This window comes from Dama dama, chromosome 26 (assembly GCF_033118175.1).
Source record: "Dama dama isolate Ldn47 chromosome 26, ASM3311817v1, whole genome shotgun sequence".
Classification (NCBI taxonomy): domain Eukaryota; kingdom Metazoa; phylum Chordata; class Mammalia; order Artiodactyla; family Cervidae; genus Dama; species Dama dama.
The window spans coordinates 19,138,050-19,164,280 of record NC_083706.1 but is presented as its reverse complement, the minus strand read 5'-3'; the positions used below and the strand labels follow the sequence as shown (position 1 = coordinate 19,164,280).

Sequence of the window (26,231 nt, the reverse complement as noted above, 5' to 3'; positions counted from 1 at the left end):
TGCAAGCATTTCTGCTTATTTTTTAGATTCCAGTGTAGTCTGTTTACTTTCTGGTACAGTTAAGTAGTCATGAATCCTTTCAGAAGCCTTAGGTCGAAAGTCTGTGCCTGTCAACTTTGTGTATAGCTGAAATAATTTATTTTCCCAGTGTCCCACTTTTCAAATATGTAGGGGGAAAAAACTTTAAAATAATTTTATGGGTCTTTTACATAAAACTGTTGAGTAGAATATTTTCTCCAAAAACAGCTTAATAAACTCCAAATGCAGTGAAGGAATTTTCACGAAGAACAAAGCAGTCGGTTTAGCTATGTAAATTTCTAGTGCTGGCAGTAACAATTAAATTCCCATTAAACCAGGAAGTCCCAAATTACTGTTCATGCAAAATTCTTTGGGGAAGAAAAGGATTCTAGGTAGATAACATTTGTGAAATGCTGGGTCAGACAGAATTCACTGTGGGACTGGTTAGTTTTTATTTATTTTTCATTTATTTTTATTAGTTGGAGGCTAATTACTTTACAATATTGTAGTAGTTTTTGCCATACGGGATGGGGAACACATGGTTAGTTTTTAATATATCAATTGTATATATTCTTTTGATTCTCAGCGATAATGTGTAAATCACGTTGACCACCAAAGTCCCCTTTAAAAATAGGCCAATTATTATATGGTTTGGGAAATGCTGCCTTAACTGTTGCTCTTTAAAAATCTTGGTCCAGTTTCTTAAAAGATTGTTTAATTGGTTTGAGGTGGACTTCACTAAGTAACTACCCATAGGGCTTTTACGTTTGTTTTAAACAACAACCTTACTGTCCAGCATGGCAGCTTGTGCTTGCTTGATATTTCTGCCTGAATAGAAGACTGTCCCACCTTGGTGCAAGGTGAACTGCCAGCAGACCCACCTTTTTTATGTAGGTATGGGCAAAATTTTTTTCAAGCAGCCCTTTGATGTGCTCCAGGAAGTACTCTTACTGAAGCCCTCTATTAATCATGCAGCATGAAAGGAAGAAGTGAGAGTTTAGCTTTGGAAATAGAGGGCAAAGTTAAAACTCACTATCCTGGAAGTGTTCCTATGGATCAGAACATTGAACTCTTATATAATCCTCTTAAATCTGCCATGATGAATAAACGGCAGCCAACTAAATGAGTTCGTTTGTTGAGTGTAGTTGGAATTAGCCATTAGATTGTCTGAAGAACGTTTGCCAAAAGCAGCTCATTTGGTTATAGCATATTTGATTGATTGAGCTGGTATCTGATAGTAATTGACTACAGCATAACTTGCTTCTTGAGACTTCCTGAAATGTGCTAGTAATATCAGCTTAAAGAGAGGTGACTGAATTTTTAATCAATACGTAGGAGGGGAATCACATACATGATTCGCCTAAAAGTGGCATAGATTAGGTGCAAGTTAAAAAAGAAAAAAAGCCTAAGACATAGCCCTGGTTTTATTCCACATATATGGAGACTTTCTACAATTTTTCTGTTTCCCAATAGAATTTTTGTATTGTTGCCTTTACTACAGTTTCCTTCTTGTCATTACTAAATGCTCTTCTTAAGACTATTAAACTTGATTAAAATCAGCGTGTAGCTGTTTTAAAAGTCATGTCTTTTTCTACTCAACTAAATTGTCACACCTTTTTCTCTCTTTTTCCTGTGCAGACTTAGCTTTGGAATCAAACCCTTCTGACCACCCAAGGGCAAGCACAATTTTCCTGAGCAAATCTCAAACGGACGGTAAGACAGTGTTTTCCCCCACTAAGAAAAAGATTGAAAACTGTTTTTGTTTTGTGTATTATAGGAAGATACAGAAAAGCACTTAGAATGGTTTAAATATTTTTTTTTCATATGTGATAATATTTTAATATGTGATGTTTTGTTTTAATATGTGATGATACATTTTTCATTTAGGTGTCACTGTTTTAATGAGGAGAAACACCTAGACCATCTGTTTATACACTTTGCTATTTCTTTATCAGCAGTCAGCTTGCCACATGATTTAGTTGTGGTCTGTTTTTCCATGCTACTTTGTCCTTTTCCTTTTGCTCCAAGAGCACATGAGTTAAAGATGAATGACACGGTTTAGGTCACAGTTAGGTTTGCATAATCAGTTGTTATGTATGGGAGTCGAGGCTTGTGATTTCGGCACCATTTTACACAGTGCTCAACCGGGTGAACCTCTCTCACATCCAGATTCATGTGAATTTTTAAGTTCTTTTAAAAGTTCTTATAAGAACTTTTAGCTCTTCAAAGTTCTTTCATCCTGATGTAGTGCTGGGTCAGGGTAATCAGACCAATGTGCCTGCCATATGGGATTTTCCAGAAGGTTATCCTCAGTATGGGAAACCTTGTGTAAATTTCCAGTGTCCTGCTTGTTTTAAGATGAGAATCAGAAGTTTTTGCACTCCTGCTTGTCTTCCTTAATATATGTTAAATCCTAGTTTATTTGCTAAAAAGCCATATATGATCAGGTTTTTAGGTTGTTTATGAGAGCAGGAATACCAGAAGTGAACGTTCTATAATATTTGAAGTAATGCAGCACAGTAAAAAATAGAGGGTTCTTTTCCTCTTTTATTTTCATTAGATTACTGATTTTTATCCAAGGGTCTGTCTCAGGAACAGCCAGACAGAAGAGGGCCAGGCATGGGGGCAGGGCCCAGAGTGTACCACATGTTCTCCAACCTGGGAGCTCCTGGGATTTCTAGTTTGCATTTTCTTAAAGTGTGTGTACTTTGCCTTGAGGCAATTATTTTTAGTTAGGATTACTGTATTTCTCAGTCTTTTCCAGACTCATGAGCTGCTCACACTGTAGAGAGGCGGTGGAGAGAGTAAAAGAAACACTGTCCCATGCCCCTGTCTCTCCTCAGTCTAAAGGAATTCGTGCTTGTGATGCCATGGGAAAGTGTTTGGCCTAAGACCCTCTTTGAGCTTATATTCTTCTGGCCTTTGTTGGAGCAAAACAGTTCTATGTGCTGTCGATGTATGTTCAGTAAGGTCAGCACGTATGTTAAAATTTATAGATTACTTTCCAGTGTGTAAAGGACCTGTATTTTTTAAGTTGGGTGTTTGAGTAGGTGACCAATAAGTGGTTCAGGATGCTTCCAGAGACACGGGTGCTTGACCAGAAACTGGAACTTAGAGTTGTCATCTGTTAATCCTGGTGACGAAAGTACATGTAGAACTAGAAAATACTACATACTGTGCAGCTGGTAAATTTTTTTATTAGCTAAATATCTCACCTGGCCTAATTTACTTTGTCCTTTTCTTTTGTAAATGGAGAGTCTTTGATTTGTACCTAATACAGAGTATCTGTTAGTATTAGTCAAATAGTAAAACTAAGTTTTTAGATATTATTTATAGGATTCATTTTGCTGGGTGGTTTAAATTATATATTTTGTTGGAAATTATTTTAAAAAACAGAATGAAATTTTAACTCATTGTGTATATTGGTAATCCATCAGATAATTAGTGACTTATTTTTCTATGGTAGTTTTATTAGAATTCATCAGTTAATTTTTTTTTATTCTTAGTGCGAGAAAAGAGGAAGAGCAACCATTTAAACCATGTAAGTAAATAGTTGAAAAGTTAAGAAATCAATAGTTTGATTAATTAAAAGCATGTCTGCCATGATTCCTAAAAAGTATGATGGATCCAATACTGTTAGCATTAACCTCTTATTTATAAAATTTCTGAATCTCTAGTTCCTAATTATCAAGTATATTCAGAAAGGTTTTTGACTTAGTAGTACCCTTTTCTTTTTTTAAGGGTCCTGACATTTAAGTTAAATTTCAATAATATGGTTATAGCATAAAGATCTACCTTAAATTCTTTTGCCTTAAATTTTTTATCTTAGTTTTTAACCAAAGTAATAAAAGTGTAATAGGTAATTTAATTTTTAGCACCGTCCATTGACTTCTTGGCACAACAGGTGAAAGCTTAACTTCCTCGTCCACCGTGATTTTATTTCCCTCCTTCTGTTCCCTTTACATGCATCAGTTTTTATTAAATCGGAATCCCTGTTTACATTATGATGACTAAGCAAGTGTTGTTCATTGCTGAGCCATATAGTTCTCTGTGCCACCTCCTTACGCACCTTTCATTCTTTTTCTTCAATATTAATGAAATCTGAGCACTTCCACACTTCTCAGGATAATCCAATTCTGCTTTTTCTAGCAAACATGATCTCACACAGCCCAACATAGTTGAGTAGCTCCCTGGCCAGTCTCCCTGTTTTCACATTCTTCATTTTTTTTCTGTGGAATTAATTTCCTGACTATATTCACTTGCCTGTTTTCTAACAGCTGTTTTTTCCCCCAAATGTTGTAACATTTGTCACATGCCTGTCAAAAATATTTACCATCCACAAAACCACATCTGTTCCATTTCTTCTTGGAGACACTCTTCGCCAACCTTTTGTCTTCCTACCCCCTACATACTAATGATTCCTGGACTGGCTCTGTGCCTGTTTTCCTGGGATATCTGTGTGAAGTCACCTGGGATCTCACATCACTGCTCTCTCATGTTGGATCCCGTATGTCCTAGATTCTGTTTCCCTCTGTCCTGTTTTACTGGAGCACATTTTCCTGGAAAAAGGCACATGAGCAAAAATTTTATAAAGACCTAGCCTCTGTGAAACTCCTTCTATTTGATAAAGTGTAAAATTCTAGGTCGAAACTAATTTTTGCAGTTTTAGAGACATTTCCCTCTTGTCTTCTCATTTACAGTGCTGCTCTTAAATCTATTGAATTTGATACATTGTATATTACCAAGTTAGTCTTTTCTCCATTCCTTCCTCCTGTGGAACCTTGTAGTACCCTCTGTCTTTGTGGGGTTTTGAAATTTCATAACATGGTTTGGTATAGACCTTGTCACGCTATTGGGGCATTTAAACATGCAGAACATCTTTTCTTCTAGTGAATTTTTTTGTGTGCTGCTTTGGTATTTTCTATTTTTTTCTTTTGGATTCCTGTTAGATGTTGAAAATTTTAGAGCAATATTTCTGCACAGATTTTTTTCCCCTTCTGTTTTCCATTTTGTCTTCTTGTCCTACTTCATGGAAGTTTCCTTGACTCTGCTCTAATCCTTCTATTGAATATATTGTTTTGTCTACCTTATTTTTTAGAGTTCTCTTCCATCCTTTCATTCTTTTTTTCACTGATGCAATTTCTCATCCTTCTGTAGATGTTGAAGATTTTTTTTTAAGTTTTTATTTGCTCCTGGATTTTTATCATTCCCATCAGTTCCTTCTCCCTGCTTTGATCTGTGACTTCTTGGAGGTTTCCCTCAAACATGTGATGGTCCCTCGCTGTCTGTTAAGATCTAATTGGAAGCATCACTTTGCTAACTGACAGACCTCACTGCACGGATTTGGCGACCACGTCTCTGAATTTTGAACCTGCCTTGGGTTCTGTAAGACAGATTGGTTTTGTTGTTCCTGGCCCAGTCACTCTGTAGTTCCAAGGTTGTGCTTCCTCTGTTATGCCATGTCAGTTACTACTCCTTTATCTCATTTTTTCATCTTTCAAACATCAAAAATCATCTGCAGTTTATCCTGTCTTGGGTACAGCTTTTTTAAAAAAATACTTTTAATTCTAATGAGATGATATCTCTGAAAGAAGGTGGGAAAAGAAGTAGATTTGTGGTTGGTCCACTCAAATTTGGATTTATACTTTGAATGTAAATTCTAAGTTTAAAAGTTTTAATTCAGTATAGTTAATGATACTGATTCAGACAATACTTTCTATTATACCTACAATTAAAATACTGTACATTTCTACTAAGGCCTTGATTAAGAATCCTGTTCAAACTACTCATCCTGCCACATTGTCCATTAATGTGCAGTAATGTGGATGGAGTAGTTTACACTAATGCACTTCTTGTTGTTTTGTTGCTAAGTCAGACATGACTCTTTTGCAACCCCAGGGACTGTATCCCACCAGGCTCCCCTGTTCATGGACTTTTCCAGGCAAGAATACTGGAGTGGGTTGCTATTTCCTTCTTCAGGGGATCTTCCTGATTGAGGGATCAAACCTGCGTCTCTTGCATTGGCAGGTGGGTTCTTCACCCACTGAGTCACCAGGGAAGCCCCACGCTAATGCATAGAATATTACAAAATTTTAAGTTAAAGTCTTAATAATTATTAATAAACACATCTAAAGCTTATGGAAAGGGGAAGAAAAAAGTGAATTTCAGCTTAATTTTTTTGATGGGTTAAACTCAGAGGCAGTAGGCAGGATGGGAAGATTCACTTGGGTGGAGGCAGAATTTCAACAGGTGCTTGACTTTTAATGATAAGTTTTGGGGGGGATTGTTACTTATTAGTCTTCCAGTATGGTGATTTTCTAGTCTTTGCCATTAAACCTGAAGTCTACTAAGTAAGCCTTTTCCCTTCTTGTAAAGATTGTAGAAGTCCATCTGTTCTGTCCTTAGCTCTGAATGAAGGTAAATACTCTTCTTCATTGAACATTAAACTATCAGTGAGTGGGTTTTGCTGTTTGATTTTTGTATTTGCATTTTATATCATTAATCTTTGTCAGTGTAGTTTATTGAGGTTTTGAGCCAGTGATGATAAGGCTTTAATCATAAAGGACAGTTACCTTAAATTTTAAAGTGAGATGAGGGGAAAGTAATCTGTTGACAGCTAATACATCCAGGCTTTGCTCAGAGGCTTTAATTCTGCCATCCTTTAGTGAATAGTAGATGTCAAAAGTTTGAATTGCTTCAGGAGTGGGCCTGGAGAAGTGTTCACTATTTCTTTGGTAGGATCTAGCCAGTAGTCTGTAGGTTACTGATAGACTAAATGAGCACCCATAGTCTGTAGGGCTACGTCTGATTAAACTTGTTAAACGTTTCAGCACTAATATTTCCAAAGATAAACAGATATAATTCATAATAAAGAAAAAGTTTTAATAGAGAAAAACGAGATAAATGTTACCCAAAGCCAAAGCTCTACAAACTAGTCTATATTTTGGTGCATTTTCTTACTATTTTTATTCCCCTCATAGATAGATTTTATAGTCAGAACTGACTTTTACTGTGTGTAATGTGTCATACTCTTAATAGTGGTGGCCTTTTAAAAGATAACTTCATTTAGAATATAACTATTTGAATGAACAGTTTTCATGCTGTGTCTCTTTCGAGATTCTAAAATTACACATTAACCAGATGGCTTAAGGAATATATGAGTTTCAGTTTAAATCATTTCTAGCCTGAAGGAGAAATTCTTCCCAATTGTGGTACTTTTCGGGTATGTTATGTGTTGAACTTTTTGTTAATAAGGAGTAAGTGGCCTTGCCATAAAATACCTGAAACAAGCAAAACGGTGGCTTATACACCCATTTGGATAGTTCTTATTATTGGCTACTGGCAATGTTTATTTAAATGCTCTGTATTTTAAAAAAAACATTGACTAGATTTTCTCCTTGTTTCACCTTTGATGCATTTGTGGAGGACACTGATAGAGTGTGACAGCGTGGTGAAAACTACTTTATTTTAATAGAAGGAAGGAAGGCTCATCTGAATTAGTAAACAAAAACCAACAAAACCAAGTGTTAAAACTGTTTGTGTTCTGTGGTATTAAAGAATGCTATTACTCAGAGCTACTGACAGTGACTGGGATTTGATTATTGGCCTTTACTTAAAGGAAGAGAATTGTCCTCACATAGTTCAGGCTGTTTTAGTATTTGACTATGGCTGTGTTTTGGGCTCTTCACAAATAAATGGATACTTCTAAAGTGTTTTAAAGATAGCTTATTCTCCTGAGGGTCTGACAAAGCTCTTTTTCACCTACCCAGCACCACTGCAGATAGTTTGAATGTGTATCATTAGCATGATTTACCTTCCAGTTGTAATTGATCTTAAATAATTGGTCAAATGCTTCTTGATTCCTAATTTGTCCCAGATTCTGTTCTCAGCAGCTGGAGGAGGAGCAGTAAGAATCTGTCACCTGGAGGAGCTTGCTTGCTTACTTAGGAGGGGGATACCAGGCAAGCTGTTGAGACCATGTAACAGGTGGTGAAACAGGTGTAAGTGTGCAGAAAGGTAGAAGTTTGGTGGTGTGGCTGCTGGCTGAGGTTTGCTGGAGGTCGATGGGGTCAAGCTTGCTGGGACAAGGAGGAGGAAGAAGCCACTGCAGGCAGAGAGCAGCATGCGCAAGGCAGCAGAGTGCCATGATGAGTGGCAGATAACATGTAGAGTAGAATTAATAAAACTGTGAGATGAGTGGAAAGGATTCTCTGAGGCTCTCCCTTGTGTAATATAGTGGCAGTCTTACTTAACCGTGAAATTCTCAGAGCTGCTCTGTCTGTTTCTTGGCTGTGAGAGAATCTTAAAGCTATACCCTTTCATCCTCTAGATAAGGAAACTGAGGCTCAAAGAGATCTATGGGCTTCAGGTCACTAGTGATAGAGCAGCCCTGGCATGCCCAGCCTCTGATTCAAAAACGCTTGTTTCCTCACACTGTCTCCCAAACTAATACATTTATGGTTGGCGTTCATTTACTGCAATGAAATGCTCTCACATCGATATTATATAAAGCATTGCATTTTATTGTAGTAAATGAATAGAAATAGAAATCTCTGCTGCATTTCATTGCTTAAGGAAGAAACACTGAAGTCTTACTAAAAGCTTTCTCATTACTATAAAGGCAATTTATAATAGGTGCTTTCCAGGTTCATTTGTGGGTCCTTTTTCAAGAGCAGCAGTTTATACCACATTTCTCAGATCTTGCCTGTGGAAGTTAGAGTACAGAGGTTTCCCATGGAGCTGCACGTGATGCAACACTCAGCAGTTCATGGAGTATAAGGAAAATCTTAATGTTTTATCGTTTGACATTTTAACCAAGGAAAAAACACACTTTTATAGGTTTAACTTACTGTGACATTTTCTCCTATCTCCCTTCCCCTTCAGGTATCTCCAGGGCAGCTTACTAAAAAGTATAGCTCATGCCCAACCATATTTCTGGATGACAGCACAGTCAGCCAGCCTAATCTTAGAACCACAATAAAATGGTGAGTACAGCTAGCTTGCCAAGGCTAAGTGGCAGACCCCCTTCATGCTGAAAGCATCCTCGCCATACATAATTTCATTCGTTTGGTTTGTCTTTTTCAGTGATCAGGTTAAGAAACTGGTGTCAACTCTATGTTGGTTTCAAGAACCTCTCAATATGAGTCTTCAGTTTCCATGTTAATCACAGAGTACATGATAGAAGGGAAAGTCAGTTAGCAAGTGAGAAATCCCAGGAAAAATGTAAACCTCATTTGATTCATTTCTATTGTTAAGACAATGTTGAACATAATGAGAAACAGAGGTACCTACCTGTTTATTGTATGTTTCTAGAAAAAAATTATTTCTTTATGAGTTGGGAGAGTCCTACAACTATGTATACTAGTTTGGAAGCTACCATTAGAAGAAGGAACAGCTTGTCCCCTACTGGCACCGAAGTGAATCTGCAGTTAAATTTAACTGGACTTGGTCAGATTTATCCCACCGTGCATTTTTTTCCTGCAATATTTCTGTAGGAAATTTTACTTCTGCTTCCTCTCCACCAAAGAGGGGGAAAATATATCAAAACCGTTTTAAGGGGCATACTCTCAAGCTTAATTTCTCCATATATGAAATTTGTTCAACTGAGATTTTAACTTAATAGACACATTTAATTTTTGTTTTTGTTTTTTTTAAATTTTTGTTTATATATGTGTATCTCTAACACACTGTATCAATCAAAGCAGAGAACAAAAAAAGAAATGAAGTTTCAGAAACAAGGCTGTGGCAAGGCTTATACTTAAGAAGACACGAACAGTGTTACGATGACGAAAACTATTCCTCAACTTCTGGACGCCCCTAGTCCACAATTGGAGATGCACAGTCCAAAACGCCCTAATCATGGGAATGTTCAAGTTTATTTAAGAGAGAGAATTAAAAACCAAACAGGATGCAGACCTTCCTACCTCCCTTGGGGTTGTCCATGGAACATTAACTAATGTCTTCTTAGCATATGAATGTTGACTTTCCAGAACAGTTTGGGAAATGCTACTTGAAAATATTAGTATCCTTATCATTAATTTTACTTTTCTGTCTTAAAAATATAATTAGCTTATAAATTTAATTTTTAATGTGCAAGGCTTTTTATTTTTTAGCTATTTAAATGATCAGTAACTTCTAACTTTAATTAAAAACAACCAGTTCACAATCATAATAATGTAACTTTCTTATAATATTAGTTTCAGTCAAATCGTTTTTCAACAAAAACTGAGCCCCATTGCTCTTTAAAGTCCTGAGTTTTGGCACTTCTCTCGTAATCACTGAATGTTTTTATTCAGCCAAGACTCTAAATCTGTGGGTTAAAAACTACTCTCACTGTGGCTAGACTCACAGCTTCTTTTGAATTCAAAAGAGCCTGATGTTCCAGTATATAATTCAGAAGTAGTTTTAAAGATTAACCTTGCTCAGACAAGTAGGTTTCATGCTTTTTATTCTCAACCTAGTCTTAGTGTTTGGAAATACAGTAAATTTTTTTCTCATTAAGTTTTAAAAATGACCATTCACATTCATTATTGATGAAATAAAGGTTTACTGAGAAAATTAATAGGGCAAATTGGCTTTTAGGAATGATTTTGAAAAATACGATGGGATTAGTTTTCATTTGGGGTAGGTGAGCCTTATTAGAATCACTTATGCAATTTTTTCAAGATGTATGTCTCTGAACACATACATGAATTCCACCTTTCCTCCCTGCCCTCAAGACACAGTCTGTGGGTCTTTCTGCCTCTCTGTCCCTGTGTCTCTTTCTCTCACACACACACCCCTTTTGACAAGCTGAGGAATGATGTGTGAGGCATGATTTCATAGACAAAAGCATCCTGAGAGATTCTGATCTTAACCCTGACTCAGTCATTCCTAGACTTGGCTGCATGTTGCAGTCACCTGGGGAGCTTTAAATACAATCCTGTTGCCCAGGTCGTACCTAATGCAGTTAAATCAGAACATTTTGAAGCAGAAGCCAGGCAGTGTTTAAAGCGTCCCGGGTAATCCAGTGTGCAGCTGACCTTGGGAACCACTCTCTGCTTTGAGGGTAGGAGAAAGAGAACTACTTCTGATAATTGGTGGGACCTTGAGTAAGTCAATTTTAAGCCTTGATTCTCTTATTTGTGAAATGGGTTAAGTATCATATTAGGTTCAGTTGCCCTTTTTATCATGTAACTTTTAATTCTGTGACTTTAAAATCAATTTGAAGAAACTTTGAAGCACTATAGAAGTATCCATCTTTGATGCTAACAGTGTTACAGGCCTTTCTGCAAATGCTAAGATTCTATAGACGAGTTACAAAATTCAGATTTGCCTTCTCTCTATTATTTTGAGTTTCATTTTAGATACTGAGAACAAAGGGAAGCAAATAACTTAACCAGAGAACCTCTTAATTGCCTAATACACAGCATCTGTGAATAACTTAGGGCTATAGTAATGTAAAAACTATCTGAGGACTTGTACCTGTTGGTTAGTTAATACTTTATTTAAAATAATGTGGAAATACCTGTCATTAATAGTGTACTGTGCTGTATTGTGCTGCCTTATTAGCAGTGCTTATTTCAGGATAACTAGGCCTATCATCAATTTTGTGACTATAAAATTTTGCTATTAAATTTTCTAATAATTATGTGTGAAAGTGATTTTAAATCCATTTTATTTGATATGGAGCACTTGTATTACTTACTTTTAGAGAAATAATGGAAAATAGATGTGTTAGGGGGAATACCGAACTGAATCAACTGAAATGCAGTGCCTAACAAAAAGCCACACACACAAAATCTGTATGGCTTAAATTTAACCATGTGGATAGATGATGTAACTTGTATGGGATGAAAGATTCTGTGCATAGAAGGACAAATGACCGGGGAAATATATAATAATTTATATATTATAATAATCAACCCAAACATGTCTTCTAAGAGCACATCTATATTTTGGGTCTCCTAATTTTGCTAAAAGCCAAAGAACCTAAAACATGGGGGATACCACCTATGGGTACTGCTCTGAATTAGGGGGTGTGGGGGCCACTGGGCATCTGGATGGTCTTACCTCTCTGCCAACCCTTTAAAATGTCTTCAGGCCTAATGTGATAAAAACCAATTATTACAATATTTTTTTTTCCTCCACAGTGTGATCTTAGCAATATATTACCACATAAAGAACAGGTGAGCTCTTTTAAAACCTGTCTTGTTATTCCAGCTAATTAATTTACACAGTATCAAGTTTAGTGTTAATAACAATAGACAGTATTAGAGTAAGCTTTTACTGTTAGAGTGCTTTCATTACAGTATTGAAGTGAATCATTTATTTTTATTTTGGGACTCTTAATTCTTTAAGTTTTATGTGGTTTATATGGATATTTACTGTATTAGAAATTGAAATTTAAAAATTTAAAAAATTAAACCCACTGTATGTTAAAGCAGGCTTTCCTTAGCACTGCTGAAGGTTTGAGCTGGATGAGGCTTTGGTGTGGGGTGCCACCCTGTGTGTCGCGGAGGATTTAGCAGCACCCCGGCCTCTGCTCTGTAGGTGCAAGTAAGGTGTTCTGCTTCTCTCCACATTAGGACAGGAGAACTGTCTCCTGAGGGATGAGATCACCATCTGACTGGGGACCCCAGTGTTTAACATAAGTCATTTTTTTAGTGAAAAATAACCATTTTCCACAACAAAATAGTGGAGAGGATAGTATCTCATTAATAGGAGACAGTTGATTCTCATGTCAACATTGTCTTCAGTCATTTGCTTTGAAGAAGCAATATGAAAATCCAGCTACATGCAGACATATAGTTGGGAAGAGGTGAATTTTTAAAGCCTTGAGATAATTTGACATATTCTTTGATCCTGTCCCCAAAATCCACATGTGCCAGTTTATTAAATTAGTTAAGATGGAGTTCCAAGTCATTATCAGTGAACTTGAGGTAGATACTATGTTAAATTAATGCCCATTGATCTGTCATGCATACTGAGTGGATCTTTTTATCTGTACATGATTTTATAATATTATATATTGTCATTTGCAAAGTATTGGTTCACATGTCTTCAGACAGTGTCAAAAACTCACTCTTGTTAGTATCACTACCAGTCTTATCGGAAAAGTCTTTTAAGTATTGATAAATCAAGCTCACCATAAATAACACACTGGAAGGTACAAATTTTCCAAAAATCCTAATATTTTTAGCTTGATGGTTTGAATTTTATCATTGGCAACAAATAGTTTGGAGTTTTCTTTGAAGTGACAGGCTCACTTTGTTCATTTTTGAAAAAATGACTGTCAGTTGGTGTTTCATGAAAAAAGTGGTTTAAATATGATGTTCTAGGGGGAAAAAGGTGACTTGGTTCCTGGTAAGTTACAAGTGCTCTCCCTTAGCACAGCCATATCTCAGTCCATACAAGTGCTTAATGCATACTTTCCGCTTACTCAGAGTATAAGGAAGAAGAGTAAAGGTTTAAGAACACTTAATGTTTACTCTTTCATCATGGATGTTCTTAAGTGAAGCAGATTTTTTACATTCATTTGGCCAGGAATAAGTGAATGACTTCTAATTTAGTTTCATACCACTGCCTTGATTCACACTCAGAAATGAGCAATTTTTACCCACTTTTGCTTTTATACAATCATAGTTAAGTGTCAAACAGTGTAGAGGCAGGTGATGTCTTGGTATTTTTATTTAAAAAAGTTTTGACCTCTTGGACTTACAGGATTTCTGAAGAGGGGCCAGGGGAGATTCCCAGAGGCCTATAGACCACATTTGCAGAACTGCTGTTTAAATGGGCACAGTGTAGTAGTGTGGTGGAATTTAAAAGAAAAAGCCTGGTCTCTCTTAAAAGACAATTAAAATTTTTAACTCAAACTATTTAAAAGAGACAAGAAGAAATAAACAATAAGAATATAATATGAAGAACAAAAGGGGGTGGAGACAAGAAAAAATCATGAATCTCATATTTACATTCATTGAAGTTAGAAGACTTTATTGCCCACTACTACCACTTTATAAAATGTTCTTGTATATTCCATTGTGAGGTTAGTGAAGTGGAAATGTATTGGTCTACGAACATTGCCTGTTAGAAGGGGTCTGTGTGGGTAAAGGCAGCTCTGGCTGGTTGTAGAAGAGATTTCATGCAACTTGGTGTGCTGAGTATAAAATAGGTCAGAAAACTTTTCTAATGGCAGAATCCAGGAGAATATGTAAAACTGTTTGCTTTATTAAGGTTAAGCTTCCTCTACTCCTCTCTCTACTTTTAGCAGATATTTTACTAAGCTAGTAACTCCTGAATTAATTTTTAAAATACACATTCTTATTTTATAGAGATGCCAATAGGTCCTTGGACATTTTTGATGAGAGATCACATCCACTCACAGTAAGTGTCACTTTTATTGAAGGTGTATTTTTCTTTTATTACAGTTGTGTTTATTTCATGTTGATTTGCTTTGAAATTAATCACTAGAAGAAAATTATTGCCTCCAGCTCAAAGCCAAGATTGTCTTCCTTTAAGTCTTCTTCCCCCACCCCATATTATGTCAAATAATTTTACCAAAAGCATGTTGTGTCAGGGGTGTGACTGATAAGAACCAATTTACGCTTTGTATGACGAATGAGCAGGTAAGTAAACATACCCAAGTAACAGAAAATGTAGCTTTTTAAAGGATGATTTTCCATAGCATCACACAATATAAACATTTCCTAACACATCTAAGACCTCTAAGGAGAAAATTTAAAAACTGTTTAAATTTTAAACTAATTAAAATGACAGGGTTTAAAAACTCACTTCTTCAGGTGCTCAGTAGACACATGTGACTGGTGACCGCTGTGTAAGAGAGCACACTCTTAGAGTCTCTGGTTACAGGACACTGGGAAGGTGTTTTCATAGTTGACTGCAGAAAAGTATGATGACGTACAATGATCAGCAAGACTTTGAGCCTAAAAATAGTTTGCATTTGGTTAGAATTCTTTGGGGAAGAAGGTGAAAATACATTTTCTGAGGTTGTGCTTGCATTTTTCTTTAATGAATGGTAGTGAGTATTGAATCACTATGGTACTTTAGGATCCAATTGTTTATATTTAAAAGACTACAAGATATGTCAACTAGTCAAAATTATTTTAAGTAGCACGTGGGCCCACGTGTGAAGATTGCTATCTTGAGGGTACTTTTAAGTATTTTTCTTCAGTGGATACTTAACATTGTGTTTTTTTCTTCTTTCAGCGAGAAAGGGTTCCGGAGGAGTACTTTAAGCATGATCCTGAACACAAATTCATTTACAGATTTGTTCATACTCTTTTCAGTGCCGCCCAGCTGACTGCTGAATGTGCAATAGTGACTTTGGTAATATATTTTTCTCTTAATAGAAGCATCTCTAGAAATTTTTTTCTTGTACAAAAGGTATGGGCCTGTTTTTCAAATGAAAGTAGGTTCCTGAAATGATCATCAGAACTTTATTAAAGAGAAATGTATCAAAAAGAATTAAAACATAGAGATTTGAGCTTTAGTAATCATCATGATTTAAAATGTTGCCATTGCTTTTCTCATCACAAAACAGTTGATGTTAAAGGCAGCAGGAGAGACTTCTGGTTTCTCCTTCCACACCTCAGGATGCATGCACACACAGTGCACACAGGTACACACCGGCAAAGTGTGCTGGGTGGTAGGATGGAGGCGATCACTGAACTTCCTGGCCCACGGCAGGTGTAGATTCAGTGTGTTTCTGAGTCTCAGGCTGTGTTGCCTAGGCAGTTGTGATGTGTGTCTTGATTGAGACCGACTGCCTTCTCCTCCCTGACCTTGGACAACAGTGTTAACCATCTCTGCTGTCCCCTGGTGCCTGCGTGTGAAGGTACCCAGGACTGGGGTGTCAGCAGTGCTTGGACAGGCTTTACTCAGGTTAGCCTGCCGAGCTCCAGCTATGTGAGGACCTTTCTGTCATCCATACTGAATTCCTATGGTAAGATTTTATCATTTGAATAATATATCATATTCAGCTGAGAGGTAGTTGGGATTGCCTAACTCCTCCCTATAGCAAACCTACAGGGGAAGGTCAGCTGCATGGTCTGAAGGGAGGGCCTACGTCCACCGCTGCCTGCACCCCTGCAGGCAGAGTGTAGGAGAGGCGGCTTCCCCTCAGTGGGCCCCGGGTCAGACGCAGGCCTTTTCTTGGAGCTGCGAGCCAGTTACAGTGCTGAGTTCGCATGTGCCTGAGAGAGGCAGGAGTGGCGCTGGACGTGGAGAGCTGGGAAATGCAGGCAGGAGAGAGTATGTGGGTTGGAAGAGGGGCATTTCTTTGTAGACAAGTGAAGCCCGATGGACCTGTGAGACAGCACAGTGACCGTGTCTAGCAGTCATTTGACTGTATGGGATTGGAGCCTGAAGCTGAGCAAGAGGCAGGGAATTACGTGTAGCTGTTCAAATGCAGAGAAAGTACGTTAAATAAAAGTTGAGGAGAAGATAGATCTGTGGGGACTGTCAGCACTTACAGGACACATCCCCAGAGGAGTGGCCACTCGGAGTGGTAGGAAACCCAGGAGAGAATCAGAAGAGCTGCCAGGAGAGCTTGAAGAAGGAGAGCATGGTGCACGTGCTGAGTGCTGCCAAGGAGTTCCTTAGGGCATACATAGGCACCAAATGCCTGCCCGTGTCACGGTTCTCAGTGCTGGGCATAGAGGAGAGTTCTTGCCTTTCTGAGGTAAGTATAGCAGACATAAGGGTTTTGTTTTTCTCTAGTTTTTATGGAGTATGGTTCATTTACAGTGTGTGTAAGTATCGGGTGTACCACAGAGTGTAAGACTTTTAAAAATGAGTATTTTTAAAAAGATGACTGTTTGAAGTAGTAGTGAAAGCTAGAAAGAGAAAGCAAGGTAAAGGGATGGAGAGATTAGAGGGGCTTCCCTGGTGGCTCAGACAGGAAGCAGTCTGCCTGCAGTGCAGGAGACTTGGGTTCCATCCCTGGTTTGGGAAGATCCCCTGGAGAAGGGAGTGGCAACCCACTGCAGTATTCTTGCCTGGAGAATTCCCCATGGACAGAGGAGCCAGACGGATCCATGGGGTCACAGAGTCAGACACGACTGAGCGACTTAACGCATGCACGCTAGAAAGACCAGAAGAGCCTCTTTACAGAGGTGAGATCTGAACCAGGACCTGGCTGGACTGAGGAAGATGAGGGGCCTGATAGCACAGGCGGGGGGCAGAGCACGAGGCGCAGACAGGAGCGGGTTCTGTGCTGAGGGATCAGCAAGGCGCCGCTGTGATCAGAGTAGGGAATAAGGGAAGGCACAGGCGATGAGGGCACAGAAGGACGATGGCATCTCACACAGGGCCTCGTAACTAGCAGGCCACAGAAGTGACCTGTTTGATGGGAGAGCCCTGGCAGATGTTGGGCAGGCCCGTGAAGTGCACTTAATCTGAGAGGCTCTCCCGGGTGCTCTGGGGAGAACAGACTGTGGTTGGCGGTCAGTGGAAGCAGAGAAGTTAGGAGGCAATGGCAGTGATAGAAGCCAGAAGTGTCGGACAGAAGAGCAGAGCCGGCAGGTGACCAGTGAAAGTGGAGATAAGAATTCCCAACAGATGGTAGTGAGATAACTCAAGTGGAGGTCTTTGGTCCCGGCAGCCAGGCGTGTGGCAGTGTCTCTTAGCTCTGAGGGCAGGCCTGGGGAATGGGGCGCTGTGATGAAGAGTGCTGGCTGTTTGTCATGAAGGCAGCAGTGACCATGCCTCAGTAGTTTCAGCGGGGCAGCGGCGGCCAGGGGCAGACTAAATGGGCTAAGGAGAGGATGGGTCATGAGGAGCCAGTGTCAGAGCATTTCCTGAAGGAAGTGTTCTAAGGGGTGGTGACGGATGGGCTGAGAACATGTAAGAAAGAGAACATTGGAGAAAATCTCTGACAGAAAAGGGGGGTTGTTCAAGAAGAGATGAATTGTGGGAACAGTGTTCTGCAGAAATGAGAGGTGGGACTGACTTCATTCATAGAAGAGTTAGCTTCAGGGAAAAGAAAGAGATGTCACTTCCACTGAGACAGGAGGGCAAGTGGTGTAAATGAGACCAGGTTTGCCTCTAGTGAAGCTGAGAGGAAGCTGAGGGACTGCCCCTGAGGCTGAACTGCCTCTGTCAGTGCCATAATACAGCAGAAGGGCGGACCCTGTGGGAGACTCGTTCTTAGAGAGTACTGGCGCATGCGGAGTTCTCTGGGGAGTCGGGGGCAGAAGTTCACTAGGGGTATATAATCTCAGTAACCGTGTTTGAAACACAATTGAGTTTGGAGAGCTTTGGCAGATCGGAGCTGTCAGTCTGATAACGGGACATTTTTCTTTTTGTCAAATGGCATATATTTTCTTCTGCAGAGGTAACACCATCACAACTTAGGTCTTTAATCTTTACTCAGCTGTTAACTTGGTCTGGTTCTTTATAGAATAGCCATTTGACACATATAAAAGAAGCCATGAAGTCATCCCACAAACTACCTGGCAGATTTAGAGGAGCCCCAGGGATTCAGACACCGGCAGCTCTTAACCACCTTAGAACCAAACAAATTGACTAAGTTGCAGAATATGTAAGACCAATGAGTTATGAAATAATGGAGATGTGAAAAATCGGGGATATGAACAAAAAGCTCTTTTTGTGCATGAATCTTCCCTAAAAAGACACTAAATGTAAAGCACAGCTGCTTTGTGCTGCCTGTCCTGCGTGGCACAGCAGGGAGGCTCCTTGACCTGGGAGGCTCTCTTGACCACCAGTTATTACCTTCAAGTTCACCCTCTGAAGAGAAGATAAAGAACTGCTCAGTCTTACCAGAGTTTTACATACTCAAGCTTTATGTAAAATTGCCACGTACCCACCACCAGTATGGTAGGTACATTGCACACGGTAGGCACTCAAGCATTTACTGAACGGTTGAATCGATGCTGGGCTATACGTGCTGCCTTTTACAAGTGGGAAGGTAATAACACAATGCCTGTCTTTAGAATGCTGAGATGTCCTTTCATTCCTGCGACCAAAATTGGGTTGGAAATTCACATGGGCAGAGTAGAAATACCAGACTGACAGAAATATTTGCCTTACAACTGTGACCTGGCCTTTGGCCTTGGCTGGCCGAGCAAAAGTCTCTGTAGAACCAAAGAATAAAAGACATGTTAAAAACAGATGAAACCTATCATTCCTAACAATTCTATCACAGCCCTTAAACTGAACTAAAATCAAAGGTCAGTCCTCTACTTTTGCAGGTTTACTTAGAAAGGCTTTTAACTTATGCTGAGATCGACATTTGCCCCACTAACTGGAAAAGAATTGTTTTGGGAGCCATTCTTCTTGCCTCCAAGGTTTGGGACGATCAGGCTGTTTGGAATGTGGACTACTCCCAGATCCTAAAGGACATTACAGTTGAGGACATGTGAGTTTGTAAGGTTACGGTGAACTGTCTAACCATTTTCCAATACCTTATTTGCTCCCATGAAGTTTACAGCTTAAGAAATGTTACATTTTAAGAAAGGTTACATTGCGCAGAGAGCTGAATTAGGTATAAATATAAAATTAGACTTCTTTCTCTCTAGCTGTAGTGTAACCATTTGTATTTCCCATCATTCATTAGTTAAATCTTGGTGTGTTACTGTTGTAATATTCTGCTTGATAAATTGAAATTACTTTTCTGGTGGTTTTTGCCATTTTACAAGCTCACTACCAGAACAACATGATGCAGTAAATAACTTCGTGTCTTTCTTAAAGCTGTCTACCAGGTCCAGTCTGTTTTTAAGAGACACATGTCTGGCCTTGGAAGTCAAGTGGTCACTGCTGAGGTCTTAGCACCTCCAGACTACTGAGGTTATAACTTCAACTTGAGTCACACATTGTATGTTTGTTTTTGCAGGTCTTTTCTTCTTTTGTAATCTGAGGTTGTCTCTAAGGTTCTGTTGTTACGGAAACCATGATGTACAGATGACCAAATAGAAAGGTTTCAGATCTCTGTGTTCTGTCTCCTCCACTGTCAGGAGTGTTCCCCATGTTTAGAAGTAGGTCTGCTGAGTTAGGAAACTCCTTTGTCTCAGGTAGCCCAGGAAGCCCAGGAAGTGTCAGTGGGGCCTCACCCGGGGCACTCAGCAACCACAGCGGTACTTGGTGGGGCCTCGAGTTAACTTGGGGGGTTCCTCACAGATGGCATGCTCCCATGGGCGTGAAACATCAGGCTTGCTGTCTGGCTGCAGGGAAGGGCCCCGAGGGTGGGAGGCAGCAGGAACCAGAGAGGTATTTGCAGCAGACTCTAGAAGTGCTCACTTGACAGCAAAAATGTCCTTGTGGGTGGCATTTAGGAAAACGTAAAGGGGCACCTCTTTATTATAGTGAACAGCAGAGGACGATCAAGGTCATGGCAGGCAGTGGCAAGAGTTTGTTTTTGTTACCTTTGCCCCTGACTCTTAATTCAGATTTACCAAAGTGCATATTTACAACTGAAGCAAAGAAGCTTGTGACTAAGAGAAGGGACCAGTGATTGTTGGTAGCTGTCAAAGTGGCTTTTGGTGAAAATGTCCACTTTGATGATAAAAAGTGTCATGGTGATAATGCTGGTAGCCACCTTAGTGTTACGGCAGATAATTCGAGATAAGTAGAAGTACTTTTGGAATTTGTAGAAGTAAGGTGACATTGAGCACCACTATCATCCATCTTTAAACTGGTTCCTTGAAGGAAGGAAAATGTGTAATCATAAACACCAGGTCTGCCATGATGGCAGCTGAAATTTTCTCAGAACCTGCAGCTAAGCTAATGGGGGCTCTGGGTCCAGTTACAGCATCAGAGAACATGCAGGGAAGTGTGTGGATGTTCATAGATGTGAGCCCAATAGCACTGATGGCAGTGTCTAGCTACAGGAAGAAGCTAATTGTAAACAGCACTTTTCTGTGTACAACAGAATCACCAGGAGCTATGTTCGTAATAGGTTGCTTTTGTTTATGATCTTTGGAAACTGGAAAGCATTACAGCCAAGTGTTCAAGTCATATTTGTCTCATCCCCCTGCTGTTGGCTGCTATTTGTAATGGTCTCATTTTGAGTCTAAATTGAAAAATTGGCATCTATCAGCTTTTCCTTAAAAGTTTTCTAACATCCATGTATCTTGTTTGAATATATTGAGCAGCTGCTGTTCAGAAAATTTGCTGCACCTATAAATGGCATGCTCTTCAGTCATCTAGTCATTAAAAAAAAAAAAAAAAAAACAGAAGCGTATTCTGTAGTCCTAATGCCTTTTTCTTCAGTAAGTAAAGCTCTGTTAATAGACATGTTAATCCTATGAAGTACTGTATTTCCACACAATTAAAATGTATTAGTGGAAGAGAATATAAAAGGGATAGTGAAGTGCATTTATTCCCGTAGTAAATTAAGTCCTGATTAGCTGATTATCAAAACATTATCTGATTTACATTTCTATAGACTTACGGCCATATGAACAGGAAATTAATTTTGGAGGTAGGTTCAGTTAGGTTTAAAGTTCAGCAAATGAGAAACCTCATTTCTGCTCACACTGCTCTCCACGCAGGAGAACATTAAACATTTGATGACTTACCAGTGGATAAAATATTAACACTTTAAAACCAGGAAACAAATATTTTGAAAAATAAGTCACTTTCATTTGTCTTGGTATTTATCATTTTTATATAATTAACTCTTTAAAGTGATTGCTGTGAAAGTGGTAAGACTTACTCTGATTTTATTTACTTAAACATTAGACAAGCTAATGACTGTGTATGGTCCCACAGGAAAGACCTGCTCCCAGGACCCTACTTTCCCACTTCATTGAATTTGCCCCCTGCGTGCCTATGCACCTTCTGTCCTAGTCAGGGCCGGCGGACGGAGCACAGGGGGAACTGCTCCATCGGGGTCATTGCTCAGGTGCATTTAGTCTAGCCAAGACGTCTCCCCTTAATCCTACTGCCTCCCATAGCTTAAAAAGTGTATCCCATCCTGTCCCAGGAACACCTTCTGGTCCTACTGGGATTAAGAGGAACAGAAACTTGCATTCTGCCCTTTGCCACAGTCCCCTGCACTGGAGCGGGGGGGAGGGGATTCCCTTTCACATCGAGTGTAGCTTATTTATTTATTTATCTGAGATGAATCCTTCTTGCCTCAAGAGTCTTCTCCCCTCAGAGATAATAGCAGTGGCTCTCCATGGCCCCATTTGTTGCCGTGGTGATGTGCCTACTGCTTTTGTTGGCGTGTCTCTACTTCAGTAAGCCCCTTCCTGTTATCAGTGAAAATGTCTGCAAGTTCTCCAGAGCTAATAAACAGCATACATCATTCCTTTCATCTGGTGACTATAGCGGGGCCTTGTGAGTGAGCGTGGAGCATGAATGCACAGCTGCACTAATGGAACTCTGAAGAATGAGCCCCCGAGTCAGCAGCATGGGTGCATAAGAGGGCCGTAACCTCCCCCCCTTGTCCCAAACTCCAACTGCCAGGACGCAGGAAGAACCACAAAGAGCTGTACCTTGTTTGAACATTAGTGTATTAATCCAGCTGGGGAGCCATTATTTGTTTCCAAACTGTATTTAGAGCTGTTGTGGCACAGAATGGGGTTTCTGAAGATAGCCCAGTTGACTAAAATTGTCCTATGTTGGTTTTGTCTTCTCCTCCCCCAGGAATGAGATGGAAAGGCACTTTCTGGAGCTCCTTCAGTTTAATATTAATGTTTCCGCCAGTGTTTATGCCAAATACTACTTTGACCTTTGCTCCTTAGCAGATGACAACAACCTGAGTTTTCTAATTGCTCCTCTTAGCAAAGAAAGAGCACAGAGCCTAGAGGTAAGACTGGGGATTCACTAACTGGGTTTTCTGTCAGCCACCAAAGCCAGCATCTGTGGCTGACTTACACTACGCAGTGACTAACAGTTTGAAGAGCTTATTAACCCATTGGCATCTTATTCCCTGTGTCTTTTATGGGTTAGACAGAGATATCACATTATTTTTTAAAAAAAAATTACAGATATCTCTTATGTAACCATAATTCAGAATATTTTAAATCAGATTTAATTGTTCTTAATGGTTTTCCATTTGAACCTCCACACTTACATATAACCATACAGGAATAATTTCTTATAATTGTATCCCTAATCATATGTACATTGATAATTACTTACCACTCTTAACTGCCTGAGCTTGTAGTCTGTGTTTGTGTGTATCACAGTTCAGCCCCATGAGTTTATTAGACCAGAAGCATCAGGGGCTAACCTGTGAGACCTATACTTGGAAATTATAATGTGGGTTCAGAAACTGGATGTAGAAAGTAGGTGGGTTTTTAATGGGAGTGGTAACAGACATGGGATGAAGGAATTTGTAGTAGTGATTTGAAGAGTAATTTGAAGTAGTTTGTGGTTTCTGGAGGGTATACAGCAAAATTTACAACTGAAATGAATACATATAAAGTTGACACTTTTTCTGGTACCTTGGTACTTTAGAAATAAGACATTTTTCTACAATAATTTACATGCATGTGAAATAGCACCTTGTAGTGCTTCATCACCAGACCTTTCTTGCCTTCAACACACACCTACCTCATTAAAATGTTCTCAGTGTGTAGTAAATAGTGAAGACTAAATAGAAGTTGAATAGCTGGGTAAACACTGATTTTGCTCAGGTGTGTTCATTATGCTTAAGGACCTAGTATGTAGCTAACATCATATTGCTGTTAGATGGGGCCTATTTTGGGAACCCAGTTTTTAAATATGTTCCTCCCTGCCCCAGCAATCTCATCATAGCCCTTGAAGAATATTATCTTAGGGAATCAGCAGTGTAGATATGAGCTATCCAAAGTAGCAGCAACTGTCAACCTAAATGAATGCAGATGTGTGGCTTATCAATGCTGCTTTCTTTAAGGTTGGAACTTCCCCCCCCCCCCCCCCCCCCCAATTATACTTATGTTCTATCTGATTGACTTTCTTAGGCCATCTCCAGACTGTGTGAAGACAAATACAAAGACTTGGGCAGAGTTGCTGTGAGAAGGTCTTTCAGTGCTGATAATTCCATTGGTATTCAGCGCTCCAGTGCCATCCTCTCATGAACAGAGAGGTGAGGGGCTGTAACATCATGAACCCCTCGCAACAAGGACTGGAGAAATACCACCTCTCCTGCTCAGAAACCAGCAACGTTAGTATTTTCACCTAGAAGAAAGACACTGAATTCAAGAGACTTGCAGACAGCAAACGTTATGGTCATAGGAAAAAACTGGACCTTGTCAAGGCAACACACTCTTCTGTCCTTTTTAATGGAAACAGAGTTACAAAAACCACTCCAAAGCTAAAAGCTCCCAACCCACCCACAGATATTTGCTTACTGTGTAGGCCGATAACTGTGAACTATGTGAGGTTTTTTTAATAGTTTAAATTTTTAGACTTTAAAGACACTAACTATATAACTTTTACTTTTTCCTATTTTTCTCGCCCATATTGCTGCATATTCCTTTAGAATCAATGCAGTATTGCCGTTCAAACACGGGACTCCTGACGACTCATAAAGCCACTTAGGAACAGACTGTTGTAGCACTGTTAGGTTTTGAAGGATTCTTCCTCCCTATTTCATTGAAGCTGCTAGTCATTTTTGGCAATCAGTTTAAACCAAAAAGCTGCTGAATAACACTTGTCATTCAGTTTTTTTGCAAGCACTGCTTATTAGCATGTTTGGGATCACAAGCAGAGAAAGTATGTTGTTACCTGCCTCTATTGGGTCCGAGCTGCGTTTCTTGTTAACTCTAATGGTGCTTCTCATTTTCTGATGATTTTCCTCTTTGTTAAATACTTGTATTAAAGGATATTTTCATAATTCTAGCCAACCTATTAGTCCAGGAATAAGCAGATAGTGAAATAGAAGGTGTCCCAAAAGTCTTGGTGCAATTTTAAGCTTTAATACAGTGTGCTTGGACACTCCAGGACACTGCCGCAGAAGTATAAATGCTACAGACGCAAAGTGTCACTTGAAAGTTTACTTGAATTTCTTCTAAACTCATTTAGTTTTGTAAATCTTAGATGTTAAGCTTTTAATTTGAATTTTTTGTTTCAGTCCCTCTTGAAGATGGCAAACAATAGGCTGAAAGAAAAGGTTAAAATTAAGAGCTTAATGTTTAAAATTTACAAAACTAAATGAGTTTAGAAGAAATTCAAGTAAACTCTCAGGTGATGTTTTGTAAGTTTGTAGCATTTATATTTCTACAAGTATCAAAGCTTCAAATTGCACAAAGACTTCAGGAGGATATCTTGTATCTTTATAGACCTGGCCTCCTCTTTTTAAAATAGTCCTTTGCCTGGCTGGGCTGTTGATCTGCTTGAACACGGAAGTTTCTTTTTTCTAGGTTTGGTAAAGGAATAATGAACAATAGCATTAGTTCTTGGTAATAAACTGAAAGGAACTGGACCCTAGTAGTAGTGACAGGAAAGTAAGCGACATGAAACAGCTTTTCTGTTCTGCGTGTTAACCTGGCTGTAGGTGTGTCACTTCAAGTTGTTACTTGAGGAAAGGTAAATCTTAGGAACCCTTACCTCAGGCTTTTTAAAACACAGGGTACCACTTAGCCACCAGGAAGCCCATTAAAAGACAGGGAGGTCCAGTAATCAGTCTTTTAGGAAATTGGTAATGATGTCACCTAAACTTGAAACATTAAAAAAAAAAAAGTGTTCTCAACTATGTAAAATCTTTCTCCTACCTTCTCAAACATAATCCTAGGAATTTTGCCTGTAAACAAAGCATTTCTGGGCTAGAAATACTTTCTCTCTTTATAGCAAGGCTTCACATTATATTGAGTGCCACAGGTTCCATCATTTTTAAAGGACAGAGACATAAATGATAAATAATGGATATAAAATATTACAGTCTACCACCTCAAAAAATATTGTTTATGGAGCTTGAAGATTCAAGTATCGATTGCAGTTTTATTTTGAAAAGAATGCTACAACTTGTGTGGTTTTTCTTCCTCATGTTTATATTAAAAGAAAAGCTAATAAACTCTATTTTAATTAAAATACGTGGCTGTTGTGCATCTTCTCACTGCTCACATAACATCACGGCTCTGCTTAGCGCAAATGTTCTCAGTCCGCTCTGATAGGCAGGCCTGAAAGCATTTTCCGACTACCCATTCAAAAGTTTCTTTGACCGTTGCCTTTAGTTAACAGGCATTTATTTCTTCGGCTTATGTTCTTTTCAACCAGAAGATAATTTAGTACACTTAAAATCACTGGCTGTGGTGCTCAGTGGCATAGTG

The 26,231-nt window shown here is 39.1% G+C and overlaps 1 protein-coding gene across 2 annotated transcripts in view; it reads left to right on the top strand.

Moving 5' to 3' along the window:
• The window catches only part of LOC133047023 (cyclin-Y-like protein 1), a 35,425-nt gene extending 9,431 nt beyond the window's left edge, over window positions 1–25,994 (top strand). The window contains exons 2-10 of one of the 2 annotated variants that reach the window (XM_061130075.1): window positions 1,657–1,731; window positions 3,525–3,559; window positions 8,902–9,002; window positions 12,150–12,185; window positions 14,328–14,379; window positions 15,223–15,342; window positions 19,227–19,393; window positions 22,624–22,786; window positions 23,925–25,994. In XM_061130075.1, the coding sequence (XP_060986058.1) occupies window positions 1,657–1,731; window positions 3,525–3,559; window positions 8,902–9,002; window positions 12,150–12,185; window positions 14,328–14,379; window positions 15,223–15,342; window positions 19,227–19,393; window positions 22,624–22,786; window positions 23,925–24,041 (866 nt within the window). In that variant the 3' untranslated portion in view covers window positions 24,042–25,994. The remainder of the gene's footprint in view (window positions 1–1,656; window positions 1,732–3,524; window positions 3,560–8,901; window positions 9,003–12,149; window positions 12,186–14,327; window positions 14,380–15,222; window positions 15,343–19,226; window positions 19,394–22,623; window positions 22,787–23,924) is intronic. The other variant, XM_061130076.1, reaches the window with a different exon arrangement.
• Window positions 25,995–26,231: the final 237 nt, after the last annotated feature.